Here is a 20,787-nt window from a genome sequence, read left to right as displayed (position 1 = left end):
CAATGTTGAGACCTCTCGGTGCCACTTCTTTTCAACTGTATCCTATGCCTCTGCCTCTCATGGTTTGGTCCTCCCAGTGGGACAGTATTACTTGCAATGGCTTCTCTTCTTGTTCGCACTTCTAGTGTGCGGGAAAAAAATAGATGAACAATAATGTTGGAAAATGTGATCTTGGCCATTTTAGCAGAAAAGCAGTATATTTAATTGGAGAATAAATCAGCAGTACAGAGGGATCTGGAAATTTTGGTAATGAATCACAAAGTTAATATGTAGGTACAGCAATAATTAGGATGGCAAGTGACATTGTTATTTATGGTAAGTGGAATGGAATATAAAAGTGGGGACATTTTTCTACAATTGTATAGGGTGTTGATGAGACCACATTTGGAGTGCTGTGCGCAGTTTTGGTCTCCTTATTCAAGAACAGACATATTTGCATTTCATGCAGTTCAGAGATTGATTCCTGGGATGAAGGGTTATCTTGGGAGGAAAGGTTGAATAAGTTCGGCCTGTATCCATTGGCGTTTAGAAGAATGAGAGGTGATCTTATTGAAACATAATATCCTGGGGGATTTGACAGGGTGAATGCTGAGAAGATTTTCCCTTGTGGGAGAGATGAGAGCTAGGGGGAAACGTTTAAAAATAAGGGGTCTCTCTGAGGGTCTTCGTCGTGTGGAATTCTACTCTCCCCAGAGAGCAGTGAAGGCAGGGTCGTTGAAGGTTTTTTTAAGGCTGAGCTAAATCAATTCTTGATTGCAAGGGAGTTAACGGGTATAGGGATAGACAGGAAAGTGGAGATAAGACCATGCAGGCTTGAGGGGTCAAATGGCCCACTACTCCTAATTTGTATGTTGATATGCATCTCTGGTGTCCCACAAGAGTCTATCCCAGGTCCCATCCTATTGCTCATCTACATGCTGCTCCTCAGTGACATCATCTGAAAACATACTGTTCATTTTTAAAAATAAATTTCGAGTACCCAATTATTTGTTTTTCAATTAAGGGGCAATTTAGCGTGGCCAATCCACCTAACCACATCTTTGGATTGTGGGGGTGAAATCCACACAGACAAAGGGAGAATGTGCAAACTCCACAGTAACCCAGGGCTGGGTTTCGAACACGGGTCCTCAGCGCCGTAGTCCCACTGCTAACCGCTGCGCTACGTGCCACCCTCCACTGTTCATTTTTACATGTGCACTGACACCCAGCTCTACCTCACCACAACTTTGGACCCCTTCACTGTTACTAAATCATTATCTGACATCTATAACTAGATGAGTGAAATTTCCGTCCATTAAATATTGGAAAGGCTGAGGCTATTTATTGTCTTTGGTCCCCTTCCCAGATTCTGTTCTCCAGCTACCGATTTCATCCTTCCCCCTGACAAGTTGGTGTCATGTTTGATCCTGCAATGATTTTCCACCTGTGTCCGTATCATCTGCCTTTTCCACCTCTTCACCTGCCTCTGCTCATATACTGTACCCCTTCATCCAGCCAGACGTGATTGCTCCATCGCATTCTTGGCTTGTATCCCACGTTCTGCTCCCTATAAACTTGGCAATCAAAACAAGCTCTCTTGCTCTTAATTCTGTGCTCGTTGACCTACATTGCTTCCCAGTAAAGCAACACTCCGTTTTAAAAATCTCATTCTTGATTTAAAATCTCTTCAAGTCCTTGTTTCTCTCTATGTTTGATAGCATCACAACCCTTAAGGTATCTACAGTCTTCTAATTCTCACTTTTTGATTCCTGGTTTTAATTGCTCCACCAGTGGCTACCTTGCCTTCAACTGCTTAGGCCCTAATCCCTAGATTTCTTTCCCTAAATCCCACCCATCACTCTACAGGTAGACCTTACTAAATGCTCCATAAAACTTACCTCTTTGACCAAGTGTTTCTTTCGTATTCTGCTCCAAAAGGTGGCTTGATGTGTACTTTTGCTTTACAGCACACAACATCTTGGGATGCTTTACCATGTTAAAGGTGCTAGATAAATATGTTTTTGTTGATGTAACGAGAAATGGGGATGCAGTTTGTGATGTTGACCTGAGAATAATTCTGACTGACTGTTGAATGATGAGTGTGGAACAGTTCTCCCAATTGTGGCACAAGTCCCCAGGTGTTAGTGAAGAGGGCTTTTCAAGGTTGACTGGACTGGGCGTGCTTTGTCATAGTCGAAACTGACTGACTGGTCTGTCTATTTTTATTCTTCTACTTGTTCATAGCAGGTTTGATTTGCAAAACTGTTTCAGAGGGTGTTTAGAGTTTCCAGAACTTTGTGGGTCTGGAAATAAGAGGCTAGACTGGGTAAGGGCAGCAGGTTTCACCCCGAACGGATGTTGGTGAACCATTTGGGTCTTTGCAGCGATTTGATAGATTCATGGGGCTGGATTCTCTGTTTTGCCGGCGCCCGGGGCTTTCCCAACGGTGTGGGGCTGCCCTATAATGGGAAACCCCATTGACCGGCCGGCGTAACGGAGAATCCCGCCGGCGAGTCAAGGCAGAAATGTGGGGTGGAGAATCCAGCCCATGGTCACTGATCGAAGCTTTCCAGTCCTTTTTGTCTTAACTGAATTTAGATGAACAGTTGCCATGACAGTTTTCAAGTTAACATCATCATATCTCCAGATTACCTTTCCAATACCATACCACTAAATGTCAAAATTAAAAATATTTGAAGTGGGGTGGTGCAGTGGTTAGCACTGCTGCCTCATGGTGCCGAAGATCCGGGTTAGATCCAGGACCCAAATCACTGTCTGTGTGGAGTTTGCACGTTCTCCCCCTGTCTGAATGGGTCTCACCCCCACAACCCAAAGATGTGCAGGGTTAGGTGGATTGGCCTCTCATCACAGGATAATCCTCTCATCCCAGGAACATTGAAATGAGATGTAGCCGTAGATTTTAATCCGTTTAATGGATAGTGTTATGGGCCAAGGTTTTAAAAAACTCCAAGGTGTATTATGGAGTTTACCTGACATAAATATTTTGTTGAATTTGGCTAGAATGAGTACTTTAAATTAAGTGGGTACTTTAAATTTAAAACCGTATTTGAAGTACGGCATCCGTTCTGAAGGGTTTGGAGTTGTGCAGCACAGATTCACCATACTAGTACTGAGGCTTAAAATGTTCAACTATAAAGACTAGTTGCCAAAGATTAAGCTTATATTTCTCGAGTGTGGAAACATAAGGGGGTGGGTCTAACGGAGATATTTTCGAGATGACTAAAGAATTTGATGATTTCTCTCTGCCCTATTTTCTCTGATGTGAGTCAAAAATGAGGGAGCATAACCTTAAATTCCAGGAGTGATGACAAGAAACACTTCCTCCAAAAAGGTAGTGGAAATCTAAGACTTTTGGAGAAATCTAGACTTATTTTTGAACAAGTTTGAATTTTGTTTGCACCTGTTCCTATTTGGCTGAGATCCTGGGATTGTTCGGCAACTTGTGATTTTGCATTCTCTTCAGCATTACTATTAGAAGCCTTGAAGACATGACACGAGTCATTCAGTACTTCCCAATTCAAACAGTACTTCCCAATGACTTTCTGACACTTTGCAGAATGGGTATGTTTTCTGGTAACATGCATTGAATTTGCCTTGTAACTCTAAATTTCTTTCATAACCACACATCTACAAAACGTTTTTTGAAAAAGGGAATACAACTTTAATGTAACATTAATTACTCTTGATTTAAAAAAAAAATACCCCAGCATATCTACTGATCTATAGGTTTAAATTTTGCTTGCACCTGTTCCTGTTTGATAACCATTGTTCCTTGTTTTTTTTGGTGAGGTTTGTTTTTTTCCCCACGAGTTCAACTGAAGTTTTTATGAGATAAAATATTTTGAAGTGATATATAATGGAAATGTTGTTTCAGAATGTAACAGAAATAGGAGCAGGAGTGGACCATACGGCCCTTCAATACCAGCTTGGCTGACCTTCGACTTCAAATCACTTTCTTGCCCACTCTCCATATCCCTTGATTTCCTGAGAGACCAAAAATTTGTCTATCTCAGCCCTGAATATATTCGACAATGGAGCATTCACAACTCTCTGGTGTAGAGAAGTCCAAAGATGCACAACCCCCTGAGTGAAGAAATTTGTCCTAATCTCAGTCCTAAATAACTTTACCCTTATCCTGAGACTGTTTTTCTCCATGTCTAGATTCCCCAGGCAAGAGAACCAATCTCAGTGTCCACCCTGTTGAGCTCTTTCAGAATCGTGAGATCACCTCTCTCTAATAAACTCCAGAGAATTTAGATCTAATTTACTCAGCCTTTCATGACAGGATAATCCTCCCATTCCAGGAACATTGAAATGAGATGTAGCCGGAGATTTTAAGGCCAAATCCGTTCAATGGATATTGGTATGGGCCAGGCTTTAAAAATCTGTATTATGGAGTTCACCTGACCTATAACATTTTGTTGAATCTGGCTAAATGAGCACGAGAGCCTTCACTTGAGGTGTGATTCAATTGTCTTCCTAGACACAATCAAAAAAGCTTTATTATAAGAACTTAGTTCACAGTTATATAAACACACAAATAATTTTTTATCAATTACAAACATAAAGATACCCCTTAGCTACAGTAATCTATGTATAAACACTTAATGAATTCCCCCATAACTGTTCAAAATTCAAAAACAAAATCCCATAAACCAAAAAACCCTTCAAGGACATGGCACAGCACTTTGCATTCTCACTTGAATAAGACTTGCTTTCCCTGAGATTCTGACCAGGTTTGAGCCCTTCCGGAAAGCAAACTATATCTAAAGCCACCAACAAGGTGATTTTTACTGGAACAGATATTTAAAATGAAAATAGAGATAGACAGGCCAAAACACTTCTGTTCTCTGTCTGAGTCCACAGCAGCCAAACCTGAAAGTAAAACTCTCTCAGCCACAGCCCAGCTCCACCACACAATGACATCACTGAAGCCATGTGATAAGACCTTTCTTAAAGCGACACTAGCATGACAATAGGAACTGAAACATTACATTTATTGCAATACAACCTACTAAATCGAAAGAAGTCTTGCAACACCAGGTTAAAGTACACCAGGTTTATTTGGAATCACTAGCTTTCGGAGCGCAGATCCGTCATCAGGTGAGTCTCCAGATAAAGGAGCTGCACTCAGAAAGCTAGTGATTCTAAATAAACCTGTTGGACTTTAACCTGGTGTTGTAAGTCTTACTGTACCCATCCCAGTCCAATGCTGGCATCTCCACATTAGAGGGGGAGAGAGTATTCTAGATGGCTTGGACTAGTTCAGGAAGATTGGGATAAAGGTAATGCATGTGATTAAAATTAGGAATGCCTTTGGAATGCACCCAGAATTGTTTCCTAGATTATTATATTTCTGGGTCAGCAAGGAAAAAAGCATTGCTTGCTTTGACTCTGGGTGAGAGGGCAAATGAGCAAGAGAAAAATGGTATCCGTAACAATTAAAATACGAAAAGGGTAATTAGTCAAAGGGTGCTTGACATGAAAGAGGCACCCTTCCTTGAGATGAGATGGGGGGAAAAGTAACATTAAATGTTAATTACTCTGGGTAAAAGTCTACCGTCGCTTTAACTGAGCAGGCATGTTGGCAAACAAAGAAATGTACAGCACAAGAACAGGCCCTTCGGCCCTCCAAGCCCGTGCCGACCATGCTGCCCGACTAAACTACAATCTTCTACACTTCCTGGGTCCGTATCCCTCTATTCCCATCCTATTCATGTATTTGTCAAGATGCCCCTTAAATGTCACTATCGTCCCTGCTTCCACCACCTCCTCCGGTAGCGAGTTCCAGGCACCCACTACCCTCTGTGTTTTTAAAAAAAAAAACCTGCCTCGTACATCTACTCTAAACCTTGCCCCTCTCACCTTAAACCTATGCCCCCTAGTAATTGACCCCTCTACCCTGGGGAAAAGCCTCCGACTATCCACTCTGTCTATGCCCCTCGTAATTTTGTAGACCTCTATCAGGTCGCCCCTCAACCTCCTTCGTTCCAGTGAGAACAAACCGAGTTTATTCAACTGCGCCTCATAGCTAATGCCCTCCATACCAGGCAACATTCTGGTAAATCTCTTCTGCACCTTCTCTAAAGCCTCCACATCCTTCTGGTAGTGTGGCGACCAGAATTGAACACTGTACTCCAAGTGTGGTCTAACTAAGGTTCTATACAGTTGTAACATGACTTGCCAATTCTTATACTCAATGCCCCGGCCAATGAAGGCAAGCATGCCGTATGCCTTCTTGACTACCTTCTCCACCTGTGTTGCCCCTTTCAGTGACCTGTGGACCTGTACTCCGAGATCTCTCTGACATTCAATACTCTTGAGGGTTCAATTTAAATGAAAGCAAAATACTGCAGATGCTAGAATCTGAAACAAAAGCAAAAATGCTGGAACAGTTCAGCAGTGGGGAAATTTTCAAATATGAAGCCAATAAACTGCAAATTAATTTATCAAATCCGGTACATCACAGTACATACTTTTGTGGATATAGATTACAATTCAATAAGATCAAAAGGGAGGTATGCAATTGTTTACTGGTTGAGATCCTAGGATTGTTGGGCAACTTGTGATTTTGCATTCTGTTTAGAAGCCTTGAAAAACAAGACGTGACACAAATCATTCAAACAGTACTTCTCAATGACCTTCTGACACTTTGCAACATGGGTATGTTTTCTGGTAACGTGCATGGAATTTGCCTTGTAACTCTAAATTCCTTTCATAATCACACACCTACAAAGCTTTTTTTGAAAAGGTAAATACAATGTTAATGTAGCATTAATTACTCCAAGTATAAGTTACCCCTGCATAGCTCAGTTTCACCTCCGCACATAGATCTTTGTAAGCAGCAATGGCAAGAGTTCTGGAAGCCACAACAGCAGCAGGGTTTAAATAGCAGGTGATTGCACTTTAAAGTGGTGTGAACAGCTGCTTAATCTGCCTGAAATAGCCGGCATACTAAATACGGTTTAAGTGCCGTTTTTGTAATTGACACCTATGACAACAACGCAGAGTTAACACCATTTATCCTGTGTGGCAACCTGTTGATCATTGTTTTACTTTTATAAAAAGTGGATTCTTTCTCTCTATTTAATTGGGATGGTAGTACCTAAGGAAATTATTTGTTCATTCTTGTGCAGTATGTTCAATTTAAATGAAAGCAAAATACTGCAGATGCTAGAATCTGAAACAGAAGCAAAAATGCTGGAAAAGCTCAGCAGGTCTGGCTGCATCTGTGGAGAGAGAAAATAGATGTTGATGTCTCCAGTCCGTTGAACGCTTCTTCAGAGTTGGTTATGTTTAATTTAAACTCTGAATTTAAGTATTTCTCTGATTTAGGAATAGGAATGAGCTATTAAGCCCCTATTAAATTCAATGTCTGATCCATGCCCATATCCTTTAATAGCTCTGCTAACAAAAATCTATAAATATTAGATTTAAAATTGTTCTTGCAGCAATGTTGCTGATGGAAGAGAGTTCAAAATTTCTTTCACTTTGTGTGTGGAAGTTTTTCCTATTTCACAGGTTTGGCTGTAATGTTTACATGGTCCCTAGTCCTAGACTCCCCAACCACCAGAAATGGTTCTGTCTACACTGTCTTCCCCATAATATCTTGGAAACATCAATCAATTCATTGCTTAACCACCTAAATTCAGGGAAACACTGCCTTAATTTGTATAATCTCTCCTGACAGTATAACCCTTGGAGTCCAGGTATCATTCTGGCAAATTTATGCTGTACTTCCTCCAAAGCCATATATCCTTCTTAAGGTGTGGTGCCCAGAACTGCCCCCAGTTCCCAATGTGGTCTAACGAGAGGTTTGAATGGTTGAAACATAATTTATATACCTTGTTGTAATTTAGTCGCCTAACCATAACGGCCAACATTCCATGAACCATTTCAAGTTTTACTTGTTTCTGCCCATGACATTTTAATCTATTTGCCACAGGATTGCGCACTCACTTAATTCCTCTTTGAAATGTGGCCTGTCACACACAAAGATTGGACATCTCTGGTGGAGATTTACAATGTTCTCCACACGGGCAGGTGAGCAAATTTTGAAAAGATAAGGGATTAGAAATTTATCTTGCTGTTAATCAAAACAGCAAAAAATGTGCATTCATATGAACAGCAGTTCTGTGATTTCCGTCGGTGATAATTTTGCAGAAACAGACTTTTAAACCAATGCCTAAAAATTCTTGGAATTACCCCATCTCCCTACTTTCCTTTTGTTCCTAATAGTGTCTGGTGCAAACTTTTCCTTTTTGTAATTTTTCGTTTCAATGTGGCTTCACTTAGAAATGTTATTATTTTTAGACAAATGTAAATTCCCATGCCAAGCCAAAATTGTATTCTGAATAAAAACACATTTTAAAAAATGAAATAAAATCATTACTCGGACCTATGAACCTTGGATTAAGAATCCTAAATGCGCACCCACAGCCGTTCCTGGCGTCTTGTGGGTTGGCAGCAGGAGTTACGGTGCTAATATGTGTAGATACTATGTGAGGTGCTGCTAAAGGCCGCTGACTTGTTAACACCATGGACATCACAGCATTGCTCAATGTTCAAGTAACAGTGCTAAATTGCCTGCCATTACTCAATATTTAACATCAGTACTGACCTGGTCCTCAGACCTGTTTATATTTGTGTACAAGATTTTGGTCTTTAAATGAGTTGATTCAATTTCACCAAATCTTGAACCCATCACTGGTTAAGAGGCTGCCAGCAGCTGCCAGAAAACAAGACTCAAATTTCAATCATCTGTTAGTCCGACTCCTGTATTCGACAAAAGAGAAAATTATTTTTGACATTTTAATCCGGGAACGTTATTTTACAAATAAAAATTTGAAATGCATCATCTTCATCTTCTGTTGCATTGGTGAAACTGGTTGAGTTTGAGGTGACTACTGGAACTGCAGGTGTAAAGCAGAGCATGATCAACAATGCTGCAATATCTAATGGTTAGGAGCCATATGTTGAACAACCCGACTTACATTGCTTACAATGATACTATATTTGTGTTATCAGCAAACTTGGATATGTGACTTTCTATCCCATCAGTGAAGTTAATAAATGCAGTGAATAGTTGAGGACCCAGCACATTTATGTGGGGTGTCACAAGTTATATTCTGCCAATATCAGTGGCACAATGGTTCGTACTGCCGTCTCTCTGCATCATGGGCCCAGGTTTGATTCTGGCCTTGGGTGACTGTGTGGAGTTTACATGTTGTCCCTGTCTCTACATGGTTTTCGTATGGGTGATCCAGTCCAAAGATGTGCAGGATGTGTCGATTGGCCATGATCCATACGGGAATAGGGCAAGGGAGTGGGCCTCGGTAGAGTGCTCTTTTGTAAGGACCGTGCAGGCTCGATGGGCCGAATGGCTTCCTGCACTGTAGGGATCCTATGAATGTGTCTACTCTCGTCAACTGCTGCTCAACCAATTTCCAAACCAGAACAGCAAATTGCCTTCAATTTAATTAGGTTCAAATTTAGCTGACGGTCTTATGCCAATAAGACACAAAAGAATATATATATCTATATCATTAAATATAATGGACAAAGGCTTTACAGTGATTGAAGCCATGACTGGCCCTGACTCGTATTTTGGAAAACCGGAGCAAGATCATCAAGATGCTAAAATGGCCCCGTAACTGCAGAAATCAAATTCCAAGGAAATGCACAAAGGCTCCTTTATATTTCTGAGGCAACGGCATGATCAGCCTGCAAGGACAAAGGACCCTGAAATCTCTGAGAAATTTATTGATGAATGACACATAAACTATCTCCAGAATCCAGACCAGGCATATATATCCTTTCTACGAACCAAGGGGAAGAAGTGGGAGCTATGTCACATGACCCGCACACGCATCCAAGCTGCTAGAACAAGTTAGAATAATCTTTATTGTTACAAGTAGGCATACATTAGCACTGCAATGAAGTTACTGTGAAAAGCCCCTAGTCGCCACATTCCAGTGCCTGTTTTGGGTACACTGAGGGAGAATTCAGAATATCCAATTCACCTGACAGCACGTCTTTCGTGACTTGTGGGAGGAAACCGGAGCACCCGGAGGAAACCCTTGTAGACACGGAGAACGTGCAGACTCCACACAGGCAGTGACCCAAGCTGAGAATCGAACCTGGGACCCTGGAGCTGTGAAACAACAGTGCTGTCCCCTGTGCTGCTGTGTTATGTTGTCGTATGAAGCTAAAGGAGTCTGTCTCTCATCTTCCATCAACAAAGCAGCAGTAGAACTGGAGCTCTGTCCAGGTTTATGGGGCCTGGCCCTCATTTACACTTTCTACTGGAATGTCTGAACTTTTGTACCAGTGTCTACTACAAGACTAATTTACCTCTACATGCTTCTCCCAGCGTGGAAGTCAGCATGACCGGAAAAGTGGATTACTCCATCAGCTTCAGCCGGCTACCCTCTGAAGGAATACATCATTTAGACTTTTGATTTTGGACTCGCGTGAAACAATTATTCTTATTTTGTCTTTGGTCTTTGCCTTACACTTTCTTTCACTCACCCTATTTATTGTTTGAATGATAAAAGGGGCGGGGGGGTGGGCTTTGTGAACCCTCTTCCTGCGTTTTGTGTGTGTGTGTGTAAAATAAACTCGCCCTCTGATTTTGCGGTGGAGTTGTTAATAGAGGATCGGATCACCTTGAGGATTTGGGGAGATACACCATCATTTACAAAGGGAGAAATCCAAATACACCACCATTTACAAAGGGAGAAGTCCAAATATAACAAAAACACCTTTTCTGTTAACAGAAGCTGGTGAGGTGAGAAATCAGGGATTAAATCGCCTCCTGTAACAGTCTCTTCTGAGCGAGTTTATCAAATACCTTCTGGAGTCCATATCAGTAGCATCTACTGCTACTTCTCCGTTACCACTTTCATTTAATTCAATGAAGTTGAGTTTGCACAATTGCTTCAAATTTTAGATTTTGTTTTGAAAGAAGCAAAGATATAAACCTTTTGTTTTAATTTTGGGATGCTGAAAGGAGAACAAAACGTCCTGTCTTTTAAAATGACCTTTGTTTCTGTGTTATGGTATTATGGTGGGTTATGGGCAAGTTCATGGCTGAGCTTCCTCTACAGATTGCAGATGCTGTGTATCTTGGGTGCCTGATGCTGAACTACGCATCAGACCACACCTGGAGGACTGAGCACTTCCTGGAATCACACTTAAGGAACGATATATTGGCTTCTTGAGAGACTGCAATATCTTGGCTGAGTCATTCAGCTAGCAATGGACCTTTCAGTGTAGGTTAACTCTTCAGCCTTATGACATCTGGTTCTGAAGCTGAAATGCAATACTTCCTGCCAATTCATTCTCTTTGCCTGGCCCACCCTTCTAAAATAAGTGAATTACAGTAGCTGTAATGTAATTGGATTCCTGAAATTGCTAGGTTCCATCAAAGAGTACATTTTTTAAAATCTTAAGATTTTCTTACCAAAAAGGAACATTTTCATCTCTTCTTTCACCAAATACATTTTTGTGCCATTAATATATTGGTGCTGTTCATTTAAGGTGATTTTTAATGTTTGGGGATTGTATTTTTGCATTTGAGTAATGTGATTGATGTTTATGCTTATCTTTTGAAAGGGAAGATGTTTCAGGTTGGTAGTTAATATGCAGTGCTGAAGGAATGTGGGCAAATTGTGTAGCCGGCATTGGGAAAATGCTCTTGAGCTTTTTATAAGTGAGAGTTAGTGGATGATGATGATGGGGAGTGAGGTGGTCAGTGGTTCACGCTCTTGCATGCTCTCTTCCTGGAGAGTTTTAAATTCTCATGAACTTTAGTATGACTGGTCTGTTTCGATATGTTCCAGAGCCCTTAACATGTGAATTACATTTGATTGGGACATTTAATATATTAAATTCACTAAATAAAAGCTGTTTTGATTGTGGCATTTTTAATGATCCAATAGTTACATCCCTAGCTCTGTCCTTGTGTGAACAATGCCTACTTTGGCATGGTATTTTGCGGCTACTAGCATCTGTGGACATGCATACACCAGTAAAGTTGGTACCTTTTACAGGAGAAACAAACAAAGGCAAGGTGCTTAACAGTGTCTCTTATTCTTGATAGCAGTAAAACAATTCTGAAAAAGTGCAATGATATTTTTCAACCGTCAGTGCCAAGACTTGCTACTGAAGTTCAGAGTTTTGCTGAGTCTGAAAATGTGTAGTAATTATTTAATCAGCGAGCAGATGGTGCGTGTGAGCTGCTTCCATGTTGATTAGCACTGCTGAGAATACATTATATTGCTGGGATTTGGAAGGGGAGAAAAATCCAAAAGCCCTGAGCATTGGCAAATGTTTGGATTTATTTGGCAAATGCTTCAGAAATGAGGCTTAAAGTTGATGTCTCCATTCAATTAGCAAGCTGAAAAGCAGAATGTACTTAATGGCATGGTTGATATCCTTGATGAGTAAATGCACTGACTGCAATGATTTGCAAACAAATACTTTACTGTTCTATTTTGATACACTCCACGTCAGCAGTATCTCTCCTCTCTCTCTCTCTCTCTGTCCTGCCAACTGGACCTCTCCCCATTTCAACTCCCCTTTCCAATTAGACTCTCTGACCTTCCTTCCATTTGGAAAGCCTCATGTAGGATCCAGTTGGACATTGGGTGATTGTGGTTAGCACTGAAATTTACTTTGGAGAACTGAAGCTTTCTTGTCCCAGGTGTAAGCCTCTCTCAGCTGTGCATGATGTAGTAGTTCCCAAGCATGTTGTTATTGTTTTGAAAATCACAGCTCTGATTCTCTCTCGATCACTTGGGGGTCAAGCTGATTCCCTCTCTCTCTCGATCACTTTGGGGTCAACGTGTGTAGCTAGTCCCTGGTGCCTCTTTCTATTTTGCCCCCAACCATCTTGTCTCTGCTGATCTGGCATGCATAGAAACAAAAGAAATGTGAAGCCACACAGCGAGGCCACCTAGCTCATCATGCCTGTACCGGCCAAAAAAGAGCTACCTAGCCAAATCCAACTTTACAGCTTGTAGTCTCTAATCCTGTCAGTTACAGTACTTAAATTGTCTTTTCATCTTTTAAAAAAATAAATTTAGAGTACCCAGATATTTTTTTTCCCAATTAAGGGGTAATTTAGTGTGGCCAGTACACCCCACCCTGCACATCTTTGGTTTGTAGGATCGAGCCCCATGCAGACATGGTGAGAATGTGCAAATTCCACACGGAGAGTGACCCAGAGTCGGGATTGAACCCAGGTCCTCGGCTGCAGTGAAGCAGCAGCGCTAACCACTGTGCCACCATCTCCTTTTCATCTCCTTTTAAGTGTTAATCAGAATGGAAAATGAACTAACTGCGATGTTGGAAAAAAGACAGTTTTTAGGATTGAGCTGAACAATATGTCAACCTGATCACAACCACCTGATTTACCCAGGCCTTTGTTCCCCTACCCTTTAGAGCCATGACACCCTGCAGTATAGCCCTTGGTTCTTTACCATATTTTCTCAATTGATTTTATAACCTGCATTTCGCAAAATAAAATACAGCTACAATAATGGAAAATAGCCAGAAGTGCTGATAGGTTTTACAAATATTACTCTTTGTTAAGAAGGGGTTGATGGAAAGGACTATTTGGAGGAGTCTTATTTATAATACAAAAGAAGCACATGGCAAAAGTAGCGTACCTATTTTATTTGGCAGCGATTTTTACTTGGGTTTGTAGCACCATGCAGGACATAATGGCAGAAGTAGATACTATGGATTAGTTACTTTGCTTTACTCTGCATATTAGGATGAGGGCATTGCTTTGTAGTGTGTTGGCTTCATAGCATTGCAAATCATGGAAAAGATAACACAAGAAATAGGAGCAGGAGTAGACCATATGGCCCATCAGCCCTACTCTGTCATTCAATACGATCATGGCTGTTCTAGGGCTTGAACTGCATTTTCTTGTCTGCTCCCCAAAACCCTTTATTTTCAGAAAGACCAGAAATCTGTCTAGCCCAGCCTTAAATGTATTCAACAGTGGAGCATCCACAACTCTTTGGGTAGAGAATTCCAAAGATTCACAACCCTTTGTGTAAAGTAATTTCTCCTCATCTCAGTCATAAATGATTGGCGCCTTATCCTGAGACTGTGCCCTGTGTTTTAGTCTCACCAACCGGTGGAACCAATGAGCATCTACCCATCAAGCCACCCCAGATTTCTGTAGATTTCAATGAGATTACCCCTCAATCTTCTAAGCTCCAGAGAATACAAACCCAGGTTACTTAGCCCCTTATCGTAGGGCACCCCCTTCATTCCAGGGACCAATCTGTTAAACCTCCAATGCAGGTACATCCTTTCTTAAAAGTGGAGACCAAAACTGCATGCAGTATTGCAGATGTGGTCTCACCAATGCTTTGTGAAACTGTAGCAAGACATCTTAATTCTTGTACTCCCAATTCTTTTACAATAAAGGTGAACAAGACATTTGTTTTCCTAATTGCTTGCTGCACCTGCATGCTAACTTTCTGCGTTCCTTATAGAAGCACACCCAAGTCTCTGAACATCAACACGTACAGATTTGGATTTGTTTATTGTCATGTGTACCGAGGCACAGTGAAAAGTATTTTCTATGTGCAGCTCAAACAGATCATTTAGTACAGAAAAGAAAATACACACATTTAAAAAAACATTATGCTTTTCTATTCCTATGACCTAACTGAATAACTTCAGATTTCCCTGCATTAGTGTAGAGTGTGGTGCAGAGTGTGGTGAACTCAGCACAGCGCATCATACAAGCTTGCCACCCCCACATTGATTCTGTATACACCTCCCGCTGCCTCAGGAAGGAAGACAGCATTATCAGAGACCTCTCCCACCCAAGCATTGCCTTCTTCCAGACCCTTCCATCAGACAGAAGGTACATAAGTCTGAAGACCCTCACATCCAGGCATAGGAACAGCTTCTTCCCCACAGCTGCAAGACTCCTCAACGACTCTCCCTCGGACTGATCTGTTCCCTGTAAGAACACTATTCATGACAGCCTATGCTGCTCTTGCTCATGTATTTGCTTTGTTTGGCCCCTTGTTCCATACTGTAACCAGTCACTGTTTGTCTCTGTTGATGATTCTTTTTATCTACTATGTATGTACTGTGTACGTTCCCTTGGCAGCAGAAAAATACTTTTCACTGTACTTTGGTACATGTAACAAATCCAATTATACTCCCATGTGCAATCTTAGAACATAAGAACTAGGAGCAGGAGTAGACCATCTGGCCCCTCTAGCCTGCTCTGCCATTCAATGAGATCATGGCTGATCTTTTGTGGACTCAGCTCTACTTTCCGGCCCGAACACCATAACCCTTAATCCCTTTATTCTTCAAAAAACTATCGATCTTTATCTTAAAAACATTTAATGGAGGAGCCTCAACTGCTTCACTGGGCAAGGAATTCCATAGATTCACAACTCAGTTCTAAATCTACTTCCCCTTATTTTGAGGCTATGCCCCCTAGTTCTGCTTTCACCCACCAGTGGCAACAACCTGCCCGCATCTATCCTATCTATTCCCTTCATAATTTTATATGTTTCTATAAGATCCCCCCGCATCCTTCTAAATTCCAACGAGTACAGTCCCAGTCTACTCAACCTCTCCTCGTAATCCAACCCCCTCAACTCTGCGACTAACCTCGTGAATCTCCTCTGCACACCCTCCAGCGCCAGTACCTCCTTTCTCAAGTAAGGAGACCAAAACTGAGCACAATACTCCAGGTGTGGCCTCACTAACACCTTGTACAATTGCAGCATAACCTTCCTAGTCTTAAACTCCATCCCTCTAGCAATGAAGGACAAAACTCCATTTGCCGCCTTAATCACCTGTAAACCAACTTTTTCCGACTCATGCACAGGTCTCTGCACAGCAGCATGTTTTAATATTTTATCATTTAAATAATGCTGTTATTCCTACCAAAATGGATAACGTCACATTTGTCAACATTGTATTCCATCTGCAGACCCTAGCCCATTCACTTTATATTAAAAAAAAATATATATATATATATTTATTAAGGTTTTTTAACACAATTTTTCTCCCTTACAAACAATAACCCCCACCCCCTCGTAACAAAAAAAAAACGAGAAATCGCGCAGAGCAAGATATATACATGGCAAAATGATATATTTACACAGCTTTGTACACTGGCCCTCACCCGTACGTGCCAGTTTCCCCAACCCGTCATGTTATCTCTTGCTCATCCACCCTCCCAGTCAGTCCCCCGTCCCCGTCCCCCCCAAGATTGCTGCTGACTGACCTTCCTCTAACGCTCCGCGAGATAGTCTAGGAACGGTTGCCACCGCCTGTAGAACCCCTGCGCAGACCCTCTCAAGGCGAACTTAATCCTCTCCAACTTTATGAACCCAGCCATATCATTTATCCAGGCCTCCAGGCTGGGGGGGCTTCGCCTCCTTCCACATTAGCAGGATCCTTCGCCGGGCTACTAGGGACGCAAAGGCCAGAATGCCGGCCTCTTTCGCCTCCTGCACTCCCAGTTCGTCCACTACTCCAAATATTGCTAGCCCCCAGCTTGGCTTGACCTGGACTTTCACCACCTGAGATATTGCTCCCGCCACTCCTCTCCAGAACCCCTCCAGTGCCGGGCATGACCAAAACATATGGACATGGTTCGCCGGGCTCCCTGAGCACCTTCCACATCTGTCCTCTACCCCAAAGAACCTACTCAACCTCACTCCCGTCAAGTGTGCTCTGTGGACCACCTTAAATTGTATCAGGCTGAGCCTGGCACACGAGGAGGAGGAATTAACCCTACCTAGGGCATCAGCCCACAGACCTTCCTCGATCTCCTCCCCCAGCTCCTCCTCCCATTTACCCTTCAACTCTTCGACCAGCGCTTCCCCCTCTTCTTTCAACTCCTGGTGTATTTCTGACACCTTGCCCTCCCTGACCCATACACCCGAGATCACTCTATCTTGAACTTCTTGTGCCGGGAGCAACGGGAATTCCCTCACCTGTCGCCTCACAAAAGCCCTCACCTGCATATATCTAAAGGCATTTCCCGGGGATAACTCGAACTTCTCCAGTGCCCCTAGGCTCGCAAACGTCCCGTCGATGAACAGGTCCCCCATTCTTCCAATCCCCGCCCGATGCTAGCTCTGGAACCCCCCCCCCCCCCCCCCCCCCCCCCGCCCATCTTCCCCGGGACAAACCGGTGGTTACCCCTGATCGGGGACCACACCGATGCTCCCATTGCACCCTGGTGCCGTCTCCACTGGCCCCAGATCCTTAGCGTTGCCGCCACCACCGGGCTCGTGGTATACTTTGTCGGCGAGAGCGGCAGCGGTGCCGTCACCAACGCCCCCAGGCTCGTTCCTTTACAGGACGCCATCTCCATCCTCTTCCATGCCGCCCCCTCTCCCTCCATAACCCACTTGCAGATCATCGCCACATTTGCTGCCCAGTAGTAGCTCCCCAGGTTTGGCAGCGCCAACCCTCTTCGGTCCCTACTGCGTTCCAGGAACCCTCTCCTTACTCTCAGGGTATTATTCACCCACACAAACCCCATAATACTCCTGCCTACTCTCTTAAAAAAGGCCTTAATGATCACGATGGGAAGGCAATGAAATACAAACAGAAACCTCGGAAGGACCACCATTTTGACTGACTGCACTCTACCCGCCAGCGAGAGCGGTAACATGTCCCATCTTTTGAAATCCTCCTCCATTTGCTCCACCAACCTCGTCAGATTCGGTTTATGTAGGGTCCCCCAACTCCTGGCTATCTGGATCCCCAGATACCGAAAGCTCCCCTCCACCCTCCTCAGCGGTAGGTCCCCTATCCCTCTTTCTTGGTCCCCCGCCTGTAATACAAAGAGCTCACTCTTCCCTACATTGAGCTTATAGCCCGAAAACTCCCCAAACTCCCTTAGAGTCTGCATGACCTCCACCACCCCCTCCATTGGATCCGCCACGTACAGCAACAGGTCATCCGCATATAGCGACACCCGATGCTCTTCTCCCCCTCGGACCACCCCCCTCCATTTATTAGACTCCCTCAATGACATGGCCAATGGTTCGATCGCCAATGCGAACAACAGGGGGGGACAAGGGGTATCCCTGCCTCGTCCCTCGGTACAGTCGAAAGTACTCCGACCTCCGCCGGTTCGTCACTACACTCGCCATCGGGGCTCTGTAAAGGAGCTTAACCCAATTGATAAACCCTACCCCGAATAGTCTTGGCCTCAAATGATACCCGCTTTCCCACCAATATTGCCACCCCTCTATTCTTCGCGTCCAGTCCCGAGTGGAATACCTGTCCTTAACCTGACCTGGTCCGCCACCTTCAGGTGTGTCTCTTAGAGCATGGCTACGTCCGCCTTCAGTCACTTTAATTGTGCGAACACTCGAGCCCTCTTCACCGGCCCATTCAGGCCCCTCACATTCCACGTTATCAGCCGGATTGGAGGGGCTCCCCCCCCCCAACGCCCTGCCGACTAGCCATCTCCTTTTCTGGGCCAGTCCCGTGTCCACGCCTCCCTCGCCCTCCAGCCGGGACCCCCGTCCCGACCACCTCTTCTGTGTCCCATTCCCTTTCGGCCAGTGCAGCAGCAACCCCCCCCCCCGCTGGACCCCGCCTAGCTTTTTTGCTCCCCCCATGTAACTCCCGTAAGTCAGCTGACGCCTGCTGACCCCGGCTTCCCCTGCCATCCCATTGACCTCCCCGCGTGGGAGTCTCCCAATCCATATGCATTCCTTCGTTCCCCTTCCTGCCTTTCCAAAGCCCGCTCCGCCCCCTCTGGCGCAGCTCCTGTCGCGGCCTTGTCTCTCTCCCCCAGCCCATGTAACATTTCCTGCGCGTGATTGACCCTCTATATACAACAACCATCACACATCAAACCCCGAAACATCCCCCTCACCCTCACAAACCCTCAGTTAGAGTCCAACTTTTCGGCTTGTACAAAGGTCCACGCCTCTTCAGGCGTTTCGAAGTAACAGTGTTGGCCCTTGTATGTGACCCACAGTCGCGCTGGCTGCAGCATTCCGAATTTCACTTATTTCCGGTACAACGCCGCTTTGGCCCGGTTGAAACCCGCTCTCCGCTTTTGCAACCTCCGTGCTCCAGTCCGGGCATATTCGGATCTCTGCATTGTCCCACTTACTGCTCCGCTCCTTGGCCCATCTCAGGACCCACTCTCTGTCCGTGAACCGGTGGAACCTCACCACCATCGCCCTTGGCGGCTCAGTTGCCTGGGGCTTCTTCGCCAGCATCCGATGTGCCCCGTCCAACTCCAGCGGCCTTGAAGGGGCCTTCGTGCCCATCATTGCCTCGAGCATCGTGCTCGCGTATGCCCCGGCATCAGCCCCCTCCACTCCCTCAGGGAGACCCAAATCTTTTACTGTTTCTGCCGGGTCTGGTAGCCAAAAGACATAACATTCCTGGGGGACACTGTCAGGGGAATGCTGCAGTCTTCTTCCCACACCGGGAAATGTCAAACAAATGCCGTGGGGGCCCTGTAAAAGATCCCAAAAGTCCGTTCCAAGAGGGAGCTACCGAATATGCGACCTAGCTCTGCATAGCCGCACCCGGAAGTCTAGCCCATTCACTTAACCTATCCAAATCCCTCTGCACACTTCCGGTATCCTCTGCACTTTTTGCTTTACCACTCACCTTAGTGTTGTCTGCAAACTTGGACACATTACACTTGGTCCCCAACTCCAAATCATCTATGTAAATTATGAACAATTGTGGGCCCAACACTGATCCCCTGAGGGACACCTAGCTACTGATTGCCAACCAGAGAAACACCCATTAATCCCCACTCTTTGCTTTCTATTAATTAACCAATCCTCTATTCATACTACTACTTTCCTCTTAATGCCATGCATCTTTATCTTATGCAGCAACTTTTTGTGTGGCACCTTGTCAAAAGCTTTCTGGAAATCCAGATATACCACACCCATTGGCTCCCCGTTATCTACCGCACTGGTAATGTCCTCACAAAATTCCACTAAATTAGTTAGGCACAACCTGCCCTTTATGAACCCATGCTGCGTCTGCCCAATGAGACAATTTCCATCCAGATGCCTTGCTATTTCTTCCTTGATGTTAGATTCCAGCATCTTCCCTACTACCAAAGTTAAGCTAACTATCCTATAATTACCCGCTTTCTGCCTACCTCCTTTTTTAAACAGTGGTGTCACGTTTGCTAATTTCCAATCCGCCGGGACCACCGCAGAGTCTAGTGTATTTTGGTAAATAATCACTAGTGCATTTGCAATTTCCCTAACCATCTCTTTTAGCACTCTGGGATGCATTCCATCAGGGCAAGGAGACTTGTCTACCTTTAGCCCAATTAGCTTGCCCATCACTACCTCCTTAGTGATAACAATCCTCTCAAGGTCCTCACCTGTCATAGCCTCATTTCCATCAGTCACTAGCATGTTATTTGTGTCTTCCACTGTGAAGACCGACCCAAAAAACCTGTTCAGTTCCTCAGCCATTTCCTCATCACCCATTATTAAATCTCCCTTCTCATCCTCTAAAGGACCAATATTTACCTTAGCCACTCTTTTTGTTTTATATATTTGTAGAAACTTTTACTATCTGTTTTTATATTCTGAGCAAGTTTACTCTCATAATCTATCTTACTCTTCTTTAAAGCTGTTTTAGTAGCTTTCTGTTGCCCCCTAAAGATTTCCCAGTCCTCTAGCCTCCCACTAATCTTTGCCATCTTGTTGCCCACTCACTCAAAGGAGGTGTGAAGTAATGTTTATCAAACTTTTTTTCCCGGGGACCCATTTT

The 20,787-nt window shown here is 43.9% G+C and overlaps 1 protein-coding gene across 5 annotated transcripts in view; it reads left to right on the top strand.

The window, feature by feature from the left end:
• Nucleotides 1-20,787, top strand: part of lcorl (ligand dependent nuclear receptor corepressor-like) — a 199,342-nt gene that overhangs the window by 20,341 nt on the left and 158,214 nt on the right. For 2 of the 5 annotated variants that reach the window (XM_072496462.1, XM_072496468.1), the window contains exon 2: nucleotides 7,946-8,043. The exons of the other annotated variants lie outside the window; for them this stretch is intronic. In XM_072496462.1, coding sequence (XP_072352563.1) covers nucleotides 7,946-8,043 — 98 coding nt within the window. The remainder of the gene's footprint in view (nucleotides 1-7,945; nucleotides 8,044-20,787) is intronic. 5 annotated transcript variants of the gene reach the window in all.

Source organism: Scyliorhinus torazame, chromosome 3 (genome assembly GCF_047496885.1).
Source record: "Scyliorhinus torazame isolate Kashiwa2021f chromosome 3, sScyTor2.1, whole genome shotgun sequence".
Classification (NCBI taxonomy): Eukaryota; Metazoa; Chordata; class Chondrichthyes; order Carcharhiniformes; family Scyliorhinidae; genus Scyliorhinus; species Scyliorhinus torazame.
This window is presented reverse-complemented; position numbering and strand designations above follow the sequence as displayed.